We start from the raw sequence: 16389 nt of genomic DNA on the forward strand, positions 1-16389 counted from the left end.
CAGAACTCCCTTTGGGTTTCTCAATTCACCTGCTGAATTCAACATCTTTCTACACAAGGCACTCCCAGATGCTGAAGCTCGAGGGACTGTGGTCTATGTGGATGACATCCTGATCAAAAGCTCTACCTTTCAAGATCACTTGGCAGAGAGTGAACATGTTTTCACACAGTTGACAAATGCTGGAGCTAAATTGACCCTGGCCAAAGGACAATGGTGCAGAAAAGCACTGAATTACCTAGGGTATGAAATTTCTGCTGAGGGTCTGAGACCTCAGAAGAAGCGAGTGCAGGCCTTACAACAACTGAAACAACCTACCACTCTCACTGAACTCCATTCCTTTCTGGGAATATGCAACTACTTCCGACAGTTCATAGATGAGTATGCGGAAATCACCCGACCCTTGGTCAAGCTATTGAAGAAAGATGCACCCTGGGCTTGGGGTCCCGAGCAGGAATCTGCTATGCAGGAGCTGAAAGATCAGCTCAGCCACTTTCCATGCCTCGTGTACCCTGAGGGAGGTCGCGAGTTCTACATGGACCTGGGATACTCCAATCACTCCATTAGCGCTGTCTTATATCAGAAGTATGATTCTGATAAGCGGGTTGTGGCCTATGCCAGCAAAGGCCTATCTGATGTGGAAAAGAAGTATTCAGACTGTGAGAAATCATTGTGGACCACTGTATGGGCTCTGCAACATTTCCGGAGTTACATCCAAGGGGAAAAGCTAATCGTGGAAACTTGTCACCAAATAGTCAGTTTCCTGGGGAGCGACCGAATCAAATCCGGTCAGGTGTCCAACAGCCGGATAGTCTCCTGGACATTGGCTCTTCAAGGATGGCCTCTAGAGGTAAGGTATGCTCAAAAACATCGTAATGTAGTAGCCCAAGGTATGGCTGAGCTGCATGATTGTGCAGGACATGATTCCCTTGCAGGTATGTTCGAAACAGATGTTCCCCAGCAAGAGAAAGAACCTCATCTGCATCATTTGTATGATGAGAAGATCTGTGATACTATGCCAAAAGTCTATGTGGATGGTTGTGCCTTCCGCCGCAACACAGACCATGAGTTGGTTGCAGGTGTGGGAGTGGTATGGGATCCAACCATTCCTGAGGAGACTCTGAAGCACAGCTTGGGTTCACAGACAAATCAGTATGCAGAGATTGTTGCAGCTTTGGTGGCAGTACAGTCTGCTGTACAGAGAGGAATTAGGGAACTAGTCATATGCACCGATTCGGATTATGTGAGACAGAACTTCGTCTCTCATCTACCCAATTGGAAGCAGAACAACATGCTAAATTCTAAAGGGAAGCCAGTACATCATGGAAGTTTGATTCTGGCTTTGGATCAACAGGTACGGGACCATAACATGACCATCTACTGGAAGAAATTCAAAGGACATGCCAAAGTTGATAGTCCTGACAAGATAGGGAATGATTTGGCAGATCTACTTGCGAAGGAAGGTGCTCACAGGAGACCTATGGCGGCTCTCAGAACCTGATACATTGGCAGTTCAGGCTGTCACCCGACGGCAAACGAAACAGCTCTGTGAGACTCCAGTATTCCAGTGGAGCAGTGAAGTCCCATCATTTGATCTTGTCATGGCTCAAAAGGCAGATCCAGTAGTTGGAAGATTTTATGAGTACCTCCAGAATCCGCAAGAACATCCATTGACAGAAGAGGAGTGTCACACTGAAGAACTGAGGATACTCTATACATCCAGAGAGAAGTTCAAGATCTGCCAGGACCTGCTTATTCGGATGAGTAAGCATGGCATTGAGCAATGGGTTGTGCCCCCAGCATATCATGGCATCATGTTGCAACATGCTCATGATGAACCCTGTGCAGGACATCGAGGTGAAGGCATCACCTATGAGACCTTGAAGCAGGTGGCTTATTGGCCCCACATGCATCAAGATGTACAGCTGTATACTCGAGGTTGTCTGACCTGTTGTCATTTCCAGCCATCTTCTCCATCTCATCGAGCACCGCTCAGGAAGAAGGGTATTGCTATGCCCTGGTCAGATAACCAAATTGGGTTGGACCTGTGGTTCAATCCACCAGAGGCAATAAGTACATGCTGACCGTCACCTGCCTGTTCACCAAGTGGGTGGAATGCCTACCTGCACCCAATTGCACCGCCGAAACCACGGCTACCTTGCTACTGAATCATGTGTTCAGTCGGTGGGGTTTGCCGATGCGAATGGATTCAGACCAAGGATCTCAGTTTACCGCAGAAGTGATCCAACACATGTGGAAGATGCTAGGTGTGAAGAGTAAACTGCACATTGCCTATCAACCTCAGGACAAGTGGAAAGAGCTAATCGTACCATCGTCACCATCTTGAAAAAGTATGTATCATGTTCAGGTAAGGATTGGGACATGAAGTTACCATTGGTCCTCATGGCCATTCGTGCCACACCCCACCGTTCTACGGGAGTGTCACCTTTTGAGATGATGACGGGGAGGGAAATGATGTTACCAATTCATTTGCTTTACAGGACTAATGATGTGAACTTGTCCAGTGCTACTTCCTCTCATGAGTATGTCATGAGTATGTCACCCATTTGCGTCAACATTTGCAAAGTGCCTTTGCCTTTGCCCAAAAGAACTTGGAAAGTAGTGCTAGAGGTAGAAAAGCCTACTATGATCAAGGGACTACCTCCAAAGAGTACCAAATTGGCGACAAGGTATTCTATTTCAATTTTGCCAGAAATAAGGTTAAAGAAAATAAATTTCTGCCCAGTTGGCATGGTCCTTTCCCTATAGTGGAAAAGGCTTCACCTGTGGCCTACCAAATTCGCCTCCGAAAAAATTCTCAAGGTGAAGATAACCTTAAATGGGTCCACATCAATCAGTTGAGACCATGTCATCCCAGTCATTTGATTCCGGATACATGCATTGTTAAAATGACCCAAACTAACCATGAAGCAGAATAGCTTCGTCTTCTTTTGTTTTTCAGCTAAAGAAAACAAGATTTTGTTTTTTTCTTTAGCTGAAAAAAATCTTGAAGATTTGGTGCAGTTGCCAAACGGGTTGATCCTGTTCCCGTTCCTGATGTCGTTCTTCAAGATGTTCCTGACGCCCTGCTTCCTAATCCATTGGTGGTTTTCAACATTCCTTCCCTTTGTTCCTCATGATTTCCCTTGTTTAGTCATGACTGTTGGATTTTCTTTTCCCAAGAATCATTCTTCTTGTTGGGGGGGAATTTGTTTGGGTTATTTTTATTTTAACCGATCCAGTATTCCTGAAAGTGAAGTTTTGGATGTGTTTGTTTGTTGTTGAGACATTTCGTTGACTTTCTTTTTGAACTGTGTCCAATGCTTATGTTTGAAGACTTTCTTCCTCATCACTGTTACGTGGATCATTTTGTTCCTGTTTGATGTCTTCTTGATGTGAGAAGTTGTCCATTTACATCTCATCATTCATCATGGTCCACCCTATTGACTTTGCTTTGGACATTATGCCGTTTTACAGTCTAAAGACTCTCATACCATTGACTTTGTTAGACTTTGTGGAGGTCAAACATGAGTCACTCTCCACTATGCAACATCTTAGTTTACATTTTCATATTCTGGACTAATGTGCTGATGCTTTTGCCATGCATTCAAGAGTATCTTGATGTGATGTTAATTATAATTTCATGTGTTAAGACATAACAGCTAACACCCTAAGAGTGTTCTAGTATTAGTAGTTTGCTGTATTAGCATTTTTGAAACTACGTTTGAACAATGCATATGATTTTATGAAGTATTTGCTTCTAGTTATCATTGATAGAGTGTTAGTATTGAGTTAATAACATTGACTGTTTTTTTTTAATGTCCTCAGTCTTGACCATGAGTCCTGATTTGACCCGTCTAGTTGTATTGCTAGTTAGGTTGGAGAAGGTTTACTCATTTGCAGTAAATTCCATCTCCATCTGTAGGGCTATTTCCCTGTGAGTCTCACTCTGCTGGTCTCAGCCTGTGAATACAACTATATCAAGATGGGGTCTCTGAACTATGACCCTGTATTTCAGTGAGCAAGCAGATTCAACTTTCTGTTTGTGTCAGCTCTCTGCTTGTGGTAAATCACTGGCAGGCCTGGAAAAACTCAAGGACATGCAGTGGGCTACCTGCCCCCCTTTTACCTCCCTGATAAGGAAAAGGGAGTAAGACCATGGCGCCAGCAAGCCTGATGAGAGACAGGAATGCCCATCACAGTGTAACAATTTGAAGGTCAAGAAAAGGTCGTTTCTTGCTCAGGGAAGGAGCTGGACAAGATCATGATTGGTGCTGTCTGGTCACCTGAGAATTGGGGACTGGAAGAGTGGGAACGAGAGGATAAGAGAAGGGTCTGGCAGAGGATGTCTGGTTCGCCTGGAAGATGGGGGTAGCTGGAGAGAAGACCAGCGAGACCTGAAGTGGTCCACAACCTTGTGAACTGTCTATCTGAAGAAAGTACCTGTTGGTCCAGCTGTACCGGCCAGAGTGACTGTAATCCTGCTTGTTGCAGAGAGCCTGGGCTATTCTCTAAGACTGACTCACTGTGGAAGACAGTTTGAGTCTAAGGAGGAAAACCTGTGCCAACCTCATCTGAGAGACCACCCAAGAGTCAGCTCGGTGAGAATTACAGGGATTTATTTCCGATTAGTCTGGGATTAGTGAGTGGGTTCTTACCTCAGCAAAGGCGGGTTAGTTCAGAACTGTGGTCAGGAAGATGTGCTGCTAACTGTATTACTTCATGACCTAGTCAGTTACAAATCAGGAGTGTGTATAACCTACTAACCAGTGATAACAGTGTTTTAGTTAGACAATACATTCTATAGATTTCTTATCAGCTTAAGGTCTCTATATTTGTACCTAAGCCTTATTGCAGAGTGTATCATTTATATTTTCTTATCTTTATAATAAATTCTAATATATATATATATCAGCTGTGACTTTTCTTTATCTCAGTTCTCTACAACGGAAGGAAACTTCTGGTGTAGGCACCAGAAGAGGCAGGTTCCTGTAGAATAATACCCCTAGGCAGAGCTAAGAAGTTGTTTAGCCAGACTTCTGTAAACGGGAACCTGGGAATTACTCATTGGGTAGCTTTTCCCATAAGAGTTATTTATTTATACATGCCTACACCGCCCAATGCCGCAGCCAAAGAAGGCTGCGGGTGGCAACCGCTACAGACATCTGCTTAGACAAAGCTCGGACCAGATCATAAAGGGCATCAGCCAAAACCGATACAGCAGACCCCATATGCAGGCCAACCTCAGAGAGGGAACCCGTACCATCCTCGGGCTGATCAACCGCCTGCTGTAGCCAGGAAAGACAGGTGCAGGCTGCATAGGAACTGCAAATCGCCGCCCTTAAGGAAAGGCCAGAGATTTCAAAGGACCGCTTCAGAGCGGATTCTAGCAGCCGGTCCTGCATATCTTTCAAAGCAACCACTCTCTCCACTGGGAGAGTGGTCTTTTTAGTCACGGCTGTGACCAACGCATCCACTTTAGGCATCCGAAAAGGGGCCAAGTGATCCTCACTCAGAGGGTAAAGCTGACTCATAGCCCTGGCTACCTTCAAAGGCCCATCAGGGTCAGACCACTGAGCAGAAATAAGCTCTTGGATGGAGTCATGCACAGGGAAAAGCTCAAGAAGGCTTCTTGGTACTAACCATCCTAGGATTAACAGAGGAGGCATCGCCCTCGGCCAGATCTTCAATAGAAAGGCCTGCAAGGCGTCAGAAATGAGCACTGGTAGTTCATCGTGGTGGAAAATCCGCACTGCTTTAGTATCATCCAAATCCTGGGGCAAACAGGAACCCTCATCTGGATCATCCGTCCATGAGGGCCTACCAGACTCCTCAGACTCCCCACAGCCTGACCAGAGGGAGAGGCGCCACCCTCAGACGGGGAATTTACCCGTCTACGTTTAGCGTCAGTCCAATGCTCGGGGGAAGAAGGAAACTCAGGAGCCACCACTGGACTATCAAAACCTGGAGGGAATGCAGCCCGCAACGTGGTGTCAGACGCCTCTGACAGAGTCCTTTTTAACATAAAGGCCTTATGCATCAGCAGCACAAATTCAGGGAAGAAAAACTCACCCTGGCCCTCTGCCCCCAAATTAGGAGAAGCGGAGGAAGGAGCTCCTTTAGCAGCCTCAGAACAAGGCGTCCCCCTGCACTCAGGCTCCTCCGCAACTGTGAGGGCCAAGTCACGCGGCGCTTCCAAAATGGCGCCCGCTACCAGCTCCATCGAGCGGGAAGAATCACCGCTCGCCATGCTCGTACTAGCACGAGCGTCTAAGGAGCACGTACTGCAAAGCCCCGCTGCCGACCTGCGTTTACCACAGCAGGAGCAGCGCTTAATGCCTTCATTGCCCAACCGGATGGAAATATAGAAATAAAATGGCGGTTTTGTACCAAAACTTACCCCGCACAGAACGCTGTCCGCGGGAACCTCCCTGGAGGAGCTGGATACCACTCTCACCTCAGAAGACCAAGTCAACGAGCTCCGGTCAAGCTGAACTGAACCAGAATCTCTGGAGAAAACCTCAGAACAGCAACGCAGTAAAAGAGAACCCCTTTTTTTTCACACACTGTGAGGAAAGTTGGAGGCAGGCAGCAACAGAGGGACTCCGGGAGGAGGGGGGGATGGGGTAAGGCAGGGACAGGGAAAAAAAACAAGTATGCCTTCAAAGTGGGCACTGCCAGCCACAACACCCCTGCTCTACTGGCAAAGCACAGGAGCCTCCCTAGGCGGAATTCCAGGAGCTGATCAAGCGACATCCACACCTGCTGGGAGATAGAGATATACTGAAGGCAGAAGGGGCTAGCCGTCCAAGGTCACTGTGGTTTTTCAGTGCTCTCTATCTCCACCTGCTGGTAGGCGGATACAACCCATCAGTTAATGGATTCATCTGTAGTTGATGACAAGGAAAGGGGGATACTAAACATGGAGGAAGATAGAGGTACAGAGATGGAAGAAGATGGATAGTGGACATGGAGAGAGAGTAGAAATATCAAATGGACATGAGACCTTGGTGAGTGAGTTAAGAGAAGACAGAAGGATGCCTGGGACCAACATGACTTGGAAAAATAAAATGAGCAGACAACAAAAGATAGAAAAAAGAATGTTATTTTTCTATTTTGTGACTAGAATATGTCAGATTTGAAATGTACATCCTGCCAGAGCTGGTGTTAGAATATGGCTGGGGCCCAAGGCAGATATTTAGGAGGGGACCCCAAAGTTTACTAACAGGCTGCACCTTCTTCAGTTTCCAGCTGGCCTGGGGTTCTCTCTGGCTAGGGGGGCAAACGCAGTTGCCCTATTTGTACATCCCCTAACACTGTCTCTTGCATGTGCTATCATATTTTGCACAGTATAGGAGAAAATGCATCTCTTTGTATTTCTCTGTGCTGTGCTAAATGCAAGGTCTGGCCTCTTGGGATTTTGATTTAATTTGTTTATGGTTTGTGGTCACTTATTCAGTATTTGGCATTTGTGTTCTGTGTGTGTGACCAAAGTATTCTGTTAGCATCAATTTTCTATGTAATATTCTATAGTACTTTGGCTTGTTCAGTTTTCTTGATGTACTGATATTTTAGGGCCCCACTGTAATATTTAGGGCATATTTGGGGGAAGCATAAGTGTGTTGGTGGACCATGGCTTAGCACTGCTACTCCCATTGAAGTTATTGGGAGTGGGGTAGGTATGCGGTAGGAGTAGGAGCATGGACAGGGCATATCAGGTGGCATGTGTTTCTCTGGTGCTCATCCATCCAACCTGTTGGCCCACCCAAAAATTGCCTTCTGGCTACACCACTGGAGCACACTATCAAAATCCCTATCCACACTTTTATCACTTCCTCTTTAGATTTCTGCAACTTGTTCCTCACAGTTTTCCACTAAACCATTTGTATTGTGTTCAAAATTCTGTTGCATGGTTTACTTTCTGCCAGTGTTACTACTATGCTCCAACAACCCCTCTCCTCAAGTCACTTCATTGGCTCGCCATCTGTTTCCATATACAGTTCAAACTCCTCTTTCTGACTTACAAGTGCATTTATTCTGCAGCTCCTCAGTATCTCTTCTCGCTTATCTCTTCCCACACCCCTCCCTGGGAACTCCATTCATCAGGTAAAATCACTCTTATCTGTTCTCTTCTCCACCGCCAATTCCAGACTCCATTCTATCCATCTTGCTGCTCTGTACACCTAGAATAGACTTTCTGAGTTGGTATATCATCCTTCATCTCTGGCACTATTCATATCCAGGCTTAAAGCTCACCTTCTGAAAGCTGCTTTTAACTATGAATTCCTTATTCACATGTGGCTTACTTAGTAAAGGAGCGGCGTTCACCGACTTCAGTGTGAACAAATACAATGTGATTTGTGGTAAGATAAGAGTTCATGTGACAGGAGCCGCAATAGGGATCGTAGATCGGAAGAGTTGTGTTATGTTCATTACGTGCTTTAATTTTCTTGTGTAGCCGAGATCAGGCATTTAAGTTGGATCGGTAGGGTATGCCTTTTTAAACAGGGTGGTTTTTAGTATTTTCCGGAAGTGAAGGTGGTCGTACATCGTTTTCAAAGCTTTTGATAGTGCGTTCCACAGTTGTGTGCTTATGTAGGAAAAGCTGGATGCGTAGGTAGATCTGTATTTAAGTCCTTTACAGCTTGGGTAGTGCAGATTTAGAATTGTTCGTGTTAATTCGGATGCGTTTCTGGTTGGTAAGTCAAATTAGGTCTGTCTTGTATCCAAGGGCTTCGCCATAGATGATTTTGTGAACCAGGGTGCAGATTTTGAAGGCAATGCGTTCTTTAATTGGGAGCCAGTGTAATTTTTCGCAGAGGGGTTTTGCACTTTCAAATCGCGTTTTTCCAAATATAAGCCTAGCTGCCGTGTTTTGAGCAGTCTGAAGTTTCTTTAAGGTTTGTTCTTTGCATCCTGCATAGATTCCATTGCAGTAGTCTAATTGGCTTATTACCATTGATTGTATCAGGTTGCGAAAAGTTTCCCTCAGGAAGAATTGTTTCACGCGTTTGAGTTTGTTTTTATACAAAGGCGAACACTGGTAAAGTAACTTGTGCTCTTCAAAAGACTCCTTTAAAGCTCTGTAGGAGTTCTACCTTCTCTTCTCTTTAACACTGTAGTTCAAGATAAGAGGAGCCTGCTTGCCATACCACTGTGATAGCCAAAGCTGCTTCATGGTCATGTGATCTGGCAATGATTCATTGTTGAACAGTATCTGGACCTGTGTTGGGGCTGCCTTAAACCTGTGACACAGGACACTTCGAAGATGCCGAACCTCTGCTCGAATGGAACACCTCAAATATTTCTGCTCTAGAATATACTTGTTTTTCTCTTTGCCAGAGCTTTGCTTCTCCAGGCACAAGGAGACACGTTCATCATATCTATAGTAATGTGCTTTGGAATGATCAAAAGTGCTGTATAATAACCCCATGGTTTCAGCCACCGAATCTTCATTTGTAGGTTGTACAACTCTGTCTAAACCACGTGACTGGTAGAACTCTCGGATCCGTTTATCTTCATTTACCTGTAGACTTGGGACCAGTTTGTAGACTATGTCCTGCATGACCCGGTCCAGCTTCAGGTTCCCATAATAAATGTAACTCCATAATCCCCTATTTTCCCTTTTTCTTTTCTTAAAAAATGCTGAGCTGGGACTGTCTGTTTTATTAATGTATATGGCACTAGTGTCATAAAAATAAGTAGTAGGGTACTTTCACTGTATGTATGTAGCCAACCATAAATGCCCATTCCTTGATGTATTTTGTAATGGATTCTATGTTGGCACATCCTCTTATAAAATACTAGTAGAAAGATGTTCCAGTTTGAATGTCTCAACCAACTACCGCCCAGTAGCATCCATACCTATGGTAGTCAAACTGATGGAAAGCATGGTAACCAAACAACTTACTGATTACTTAAACAAATTCTCAATACTACATGAATCACAATCAGGATTTCGATCTAACCACAGTACTGAAACAGTGCTAGTCACTCTCCTAGCCAAATTCAAACAAACAATTGTAACCGGAAATATTGTGCTTCTTCTACAGTTTGACATGTCCAGTGCGTTCGACATGGTCAGTCACCAAATACTATCGAACATCCTACAGTACTTCGGGATTGGAGGAAATGTACTCAAATGGTTTGACGGCTTCCTAACCGCAAGAACATATCAAGTGATATCAAACTCAAAAACATCATCAGAATGGAAACCAGAATGCGGAGTGCCACAAGGATCACCGCTCTCACCAACCCTTTTCAACTTAATGATGACACCATTAACTAAGACGTTATCCAACCAAGGACTCAACCCGTACATCTATGCAGACGATGTCACAATCTACATCCCGTTCAAATACGATCTAACCGAAATCACAAATGAAATCAAACACAGTCTCCAAATAATGAACTCATGGGCGGATGCATTCCAACTAAAGCTAAACACAGAAAAAACACATTCTCTCCTCACAATACAACATGAACAAACCCACCACCATAAATACCTCAGATTACACCCTTCATATCTCAGATAGTCTGAAAATTCTCGGAGTTACAATTGACCGGAATCTCACACTCGAAAGTCATGCGAAAAACACAGCGAAGAAAATGTTCCACTCAACGTGGAAACTAAAAAGAATCAAACCTTTCTTCCCAAGGGAAATATTCCGCAGCCTGATACAATCAATGGTACTAAGCCATCTAGATTACTGCAATGCCATCTATGCAGGATGCAAAGAACCAATCCTTAAGAAGCTTCAGACTGCCCAAAATACAGCAGCCAGACTCATATTTGGAAAAACGAAATACGAAAGTGCTAAACCCTTAAGAGAAAAACTTCACTGGCTCCCACTAAAAGAACGAATTGCGTTCAAAGTTTGCACCCTGGTCCACAAAATCGTTCATGGTGAAGCCCCGATCTATATGTCAGACCTCATAGACCTGCCAACTAGGAACACAAACAGATCAGCCCGTACATACCTGAATCTCCATTACCCCAGCTGCAAAGGACTACAATATAAGTCTACATATACATCTAGCTTCTCCTACATATCTACGCAACTTTGGAACGCACTACCAAAGACCATAAAAACAATGCATGACCTAACAATCTTCCAAAAACTGCTGAAAACCGACCTATTCAAGAAGGCATACCACAATGTTCCATCCTAATCACAGACTGTAAATGAACTAGACAAAACCGCACCCCACACCTGACTGATAACCAAATGGCTACTAATGAAAATGACGTAATACGCACTATCACTTTATTCCTTATGACAGAAATTAACTCTCTATAGTTGACTATCCAACTTATGCTATAATTAACTCTATCACTCAGGAACCTCTATGCAATACCATATTGTATCATATTTTATCATGTATGCACCTTACTGTAATATCATTTGTAATTCTCGACCCGCAAATGGCGTTCGCCATTACGGCATAATGTAAGCCACATTGAGCCTGCAAATAGGTGGGAAAATGTGGGATACAAATGCTACAAATAAATAAATAAATAAATAAATATGTACTTCCTTTCTAAAATCTGCCTTTCTACGGTACAGTTGGGTTAGAAGTATAAAAATGAAATTACCCTTCAACTTGCAGGGAGTATGTAACATTCCAGTTAGGAACTATCACTGGACTCCAGGTCATCACATGCTTCATATTGATGGAAACCACAGACACATTCTGAGGTGCAGGCACAACACTGTGATCTGGAACATGAAAGACAGAAGGCATGTGGGGACATTAAGATATTGCTCTGGGGGGAGGGGCAATTTCAAACAAAAAAATAAAAAGTAAAATTTCTGCACAGAAATTTAGAACATTCCATACAGTTTTTGAAAGTTTGCATTTGTTATTTATATATATATATATATATATATTTTTTTTTTGTTTGTTTTTTTTTTTTTGCAGAATTCCTTCATCATAAAACCTGGTTTTCCCAGCCCCAGATCTGACACCCACCAATTGTCTTAGACTCTCACCCTAGTAGTTTCACTTCCCAGCTTAGCTAGAAATCCATCTTGATTTCTCATCCCCTGAAGGCCAAACGCCTGCTCAAGGAATCGTGGTGCCCTGAGACAACTTGCTTTGGTGGTGCTCCCCCATCCCCATCGCATTACTTTTGGTGCTCCTTCCGTTTAACCTATAAGTTTGGCATCTCTCCCTCTCTCCTCTGGGCCAGCATCTCTCAGGTGCTCCAGTTCAGTCTCTTTCTTTCCTTTGTCCTCCTCCCCGTGGGTCCAGCACTGATCCATCACCTCTCTCACTCCCCCAGGGACCTGTAAACTTTATGCCAGTTGCTGCCCAGTGGCAACAGCAGCAGCATGATCAACTGCCTTTGGCCAGCCCTGGGTCTTCTCTCTGCTGTGTCCCACCCACAGGAAATTGTATCAGAGGAGATAGGATGCAGAATAGGGAAGACCCAGTGACTGACCAAAGGCAGCAAACAACAAATTTTACAAGACCGCAGGGGAGTGAGAGAGGTGGTGAAGCAGTGCCAGACCCACAGGGACAGGGAAGGGAGGAGAAAATGCTTAACCTGTAGATAAGTTGAGGTCAGAAGCTGGATATTTTGGCTCTCATCTCCATAAAGCACTCAATCCACCATATCTCTCTCCCATAGCTTGTTTTCCTATTTCTGTGACACTCCCATGGTTCTCTCTTCCCTCAACCGTACATACTCTGAGCTTGGCCTCAGCCCCCAGTCATCGTCTATCCTGGTACAGATTCTTCTTTCCTCCCCCCAGGCACATATTCATTCCTTCCCCCCCCCCCCCCTCACCTTTTCCTCTCTTCCACCCTACTCTACTACTACTGCTATTTAACATTTCTAAAGCGCTACCAGGGTGACGCAGCGCTGTACAATCTAACAAAGAAGGACAGTCCCTGCTCAAAGGAGCTTACAATCTAAAGGACAATAAAGTGCAGTCAATCAAATTGGGGGCAGTCTAGATTTCCTGGATAGAGGTACAATGGTTAGGTGCCGAAAGCGACATTGAAGAGGTGGGCTTTGAGCAAGGATTTGAAGATGGGCAGAGAGGGGGCTTGGCTTATGGGCTCAGGGAGATTATTCCAAGTACTGGGTGAGGCGAGGCAGAAAGGGCGGAGCTGGAGTTGGCGGTGGTGGAGAAGGGTACTGAGAGGAAGGATATGTCCTGTGAGCGGAGGTTACGGGTAGGAGCGTAAGGGGAGATGAGGGTAGAGAGGTAATGAGGGGCTGCAGATTGAGTGCATTTGTAGGTTAGTAGGAGAAGCTTGAACTGGATGCGGTACCTGATTGGAAGCCAGTGAAGTGACTTGAGGAGAGGGGTGATATGAGCATATCGGTCTAGGCGGAAGATAAGACGCGCAGCAGAGTTGTGAACGGATTGAAGGGGGGATAGATGGTTAAGTGGGAGGCCAGTGAGGAGTAGGTTGCAGTAGTCAAGGCGAGAGGTGATGAGAGAGTGGATGAGAGTTCAGGTGGTGTGCTCGGAGAGGAAGGGGCGAATTTTGCTGATGTTATAGAGAAAGAAGCGACAGGTCTTGGCTTTCTGCTGGATATGGGCAGAGAAGGAGAGGGAGGAGTCGAAGATGACTCCGAGGTTGCGGGCAGATGAGACGGGGAGGATGAGGGTGTTGTCGACTGAAATAGAGAGTGGAGGGAGAAGTGGGTTTGGGTGGAAAGACAATGAGCTCGGTCTTGGCCATGTTCAGTTTCAGGTGGCGGTTGGACATCCAGGCAGCAATGTCGGATAAGCAGGCCGATACTTTGGCCTGGGTTTCCGCAGTGATTTCTGGTGGGGAGAGGTAAAGCTGGGTGTCATCAGCATAAAGATGGTTGGAAACCATGAGATGAGATCAGCGAGCCCAGGGAAATGGTGTAAATTGAAAAAAGAAGGGGTCCAAGGACAGATCCCTGAGGAACTCCAACAGAGAACGGGATGGGGGTGGAGGAAGATCCATGAGAATGTACTCTGAAGGTACAGTGGGAGAGATAAGAGGAGAACCAGGAGAGGACAGAGCCCTGGAACCCAAATGAGGATAGTGCAGCAAGAAGTAAATTATGATTGACAGTGTCAAAAGCAGCAGTTACGTCGAGGAGGATGAGGATGGAGTAGTGACCTTTGGATTTGGCAAGGAACAGGTCATTACAGACTTTAGTGAGTGCCGTTTCTGTCGAGTGTAGAGGGGAAAACCGGATTGAAGCGGATCGAGGATGGCATGAGAGGAGAGAAAATCAAGGCAGCGGCTGTGAACGGCGCGCTCAAGTATTTTGGAGAGGAAGGGTAGGAGGGAGATGGGGCGGTAGTTAGAAGAACAGGTAGGGTCTAGTGATGTTTTTTTGAGAAGTGGTGTGACTACAGCATGCTTGAAGGTGTCAGGGACAGTTGCAGTGGAGAGAGAGAGGTTGAGGATATGACAGATGGGGGGGTGACAGTAGGAGAGATGGTGTTTAGTAAGTTGTGGGGATGGGATCAGAGGAACAGGTGGTGCATTTCGAGGAGGAAAGAAGGTGGGCGGTTTCCTCCTCGGTGATATCAGGAAAAGAGGAGAAGGAGGCCTGGGTTGGTTGGTTGAGGGAGTGGGTTGAAGAGGAGGAGGTGGTTTGGTAGTGAATTTGAGGTTGATCTTCTGCACCTTGTTACGGAAGTAGTCAGCTACTGATTGAGGAGAGAGTGAGGGGGGGTGGGAGCAGAGGGCACTTTGAGGAGGGAGTTAAGGGTGGCGAAGAGACGACGAGGGTTGGAGCCGAGAGAATTAGTCAATTGGGTGTAATAGTCCTGTTTGGCAAGGAATAGGGAGGACTGGAAGGAGGATAGCATGAATTTGTAATGAATGAAGTCGGTATGGGTGCGAGATTTCCTCCAGAGGTGTTTGGCAGATCAGGCGCAGGAGCGAAGGTATCGGATGCAAGGGGTCAGCCAGGGCTGGGGATTAGTAAGCCTTGTGGGATGGGAGATGGATGGTGCAAGTGTGTCCAGAGCAGTGGAGAGAGTGACATTGTAAGCAGAGACAGCCTTGTCGACAGACTCGGAGGACATGATGGAAGGGAGGAGATTAGAGATACTAGAGGATAAGGTGAGAGGGTCAACAGCCTGGAGATTCCTGAAAGTAGTGGTTAGTGTTGGGCGGGACTGAGGGGGAGGGTGAAGTGTGAAGGTGATCAGGTGATGATCTGAGAGAGGAAGAGCAGAGGCGCAGAAATTGGAGGGTGAGCAGGTAGAGGAGAGGATGAGGTCAAGACAATGGCCAGTTTGGTGAGTAGGGGTGGTGGAGCTCAGCTGGAGGTTGAAGGAGGATGTCACAGTGAGGAACTGAGAAGCGTAGGAGTCGGAAGGGTCATCAGCATGTATGTTAAAGTCTCCAAGAATGAGGGACGGAGATGAGGGTTCAAGAAAAACAGAGATCCAGGCATCGAAGTCGGTAAGGAAGGAAGGGAGGGACTTATCGGGGGCGGTAAATGACTGCAACTCTGAGTGGCAGCGGGTAGAATAGACAGATGGAGTGAACTTCAAAGGATAAGAAGCAGTGAGACTGCGGTAGGAGGAGGGCGAAAGTAGAAACCTGACTCCTCCTCCGCGGCCAACTGGGCGGGGAGTGTGGGAGAAAAGATAACCTCCATGGCACAGGGCCGCGACTGAGGCAGAGTCGTCAGGGGTGAGCCAGGTTTCAGTTAGGGCGAGCAGTTGGAGGGAACGGGAGATGAAGAGATCGTGGGTGAAGGAAAGTTTGTTGCAGACCGAGCAGGCATTCCACAGGGCACACGAGAAGGGGAGGGAAGAGGGGGGGGGGAGGAGGGGAATAGAGATGAGATTGGAGACATCCCAGAATCGTTTGCATGGATAGGACGAGGACAGGTGTGGGGGACCTGGATTGGGATTGATGTCTCCCGCGGCTAGCAGGAGAAGGAGCAAGAGAGTACAGAGGAGGGTGGGGGAGGTAGGGCGACAAAGACGACGAAGACGGGATGCACTTAGGAGGAATGGGGATGGGTTAATGGCAGGAAAGAAGTGATGAAGGTTGAGAGCTAGGAAGGAGGAGGGGGATAGGAGAGATGGTGAGGGACCGGGGTAGGTAGGGTATTGCAGTAGTGAGCAGGACGGGAGAGGACATGGATGGGCAGTGAGTTCCTGCGGTAGACAGCGGTAGGGGGAGGGGGTAAAGATTAGGAAGGAACAAGGCAAGGAAAAGAATGTGTATAGGGGCCATGAGTAGTGACTGAGGTGTTAAGCAACAGATAGAGTAAGTGGGAGAAAAATAGATGTAAAGAGAAAAATGCCCCACGCGCCATTAGGCGCTCGGCACCTAAAGCGGAGGCCATGGGCGTAGACTGGGGGGGCGAGGGGGGGCAATGCCCCCCCAAATGACGAAGACGACGAAAACAACTTAATCTTCTTT

At 46.2% G+C, this 16389-nt stretch overlaps 1 protein-coding gene and 1 pseudogene across 1 annotated transcript in view; both read right to left on the bottom strand.

The window, feature by feature from the left end:
• The window catches only part of IL20RB (interleukin 20 receptor subunit beta), a 330657-nt gene that overhangs the window by 92444 nt on the left and 221824 nt on the right, over positions 1–16389 (bottom strand). Inside the window, exon 2 of the mRNA XM_030216535.1 lies at positions 11594–11717. Coding sequence (XP_030072395.1) covers positions 11594–11717 — 124 coding nt within the window. The remainder of the gene's footprint in view (positions 1–11593; positions 11718–16389) is intronic.
• LOC115478972 lies at positions 9024–11436 on the bottom strand (annotated as a pseudogene).

The sequence above is a fragment of the Microcaecilia unicolor genome, chromosome 10 (genome assembly GCF_901765095.1).
Source record: "Microcaecilia unicolor chromosome 10, aMicUni1.1, whole genome shotgun sequence".
In the NCBI taxonomy this organism is placed as follows: Eukaryota; Metazoa; Chordata; class Amphibia; order Gymnophiona; family Siphonopidae; genus Microcaecilia; species Microcaecilia unicolor.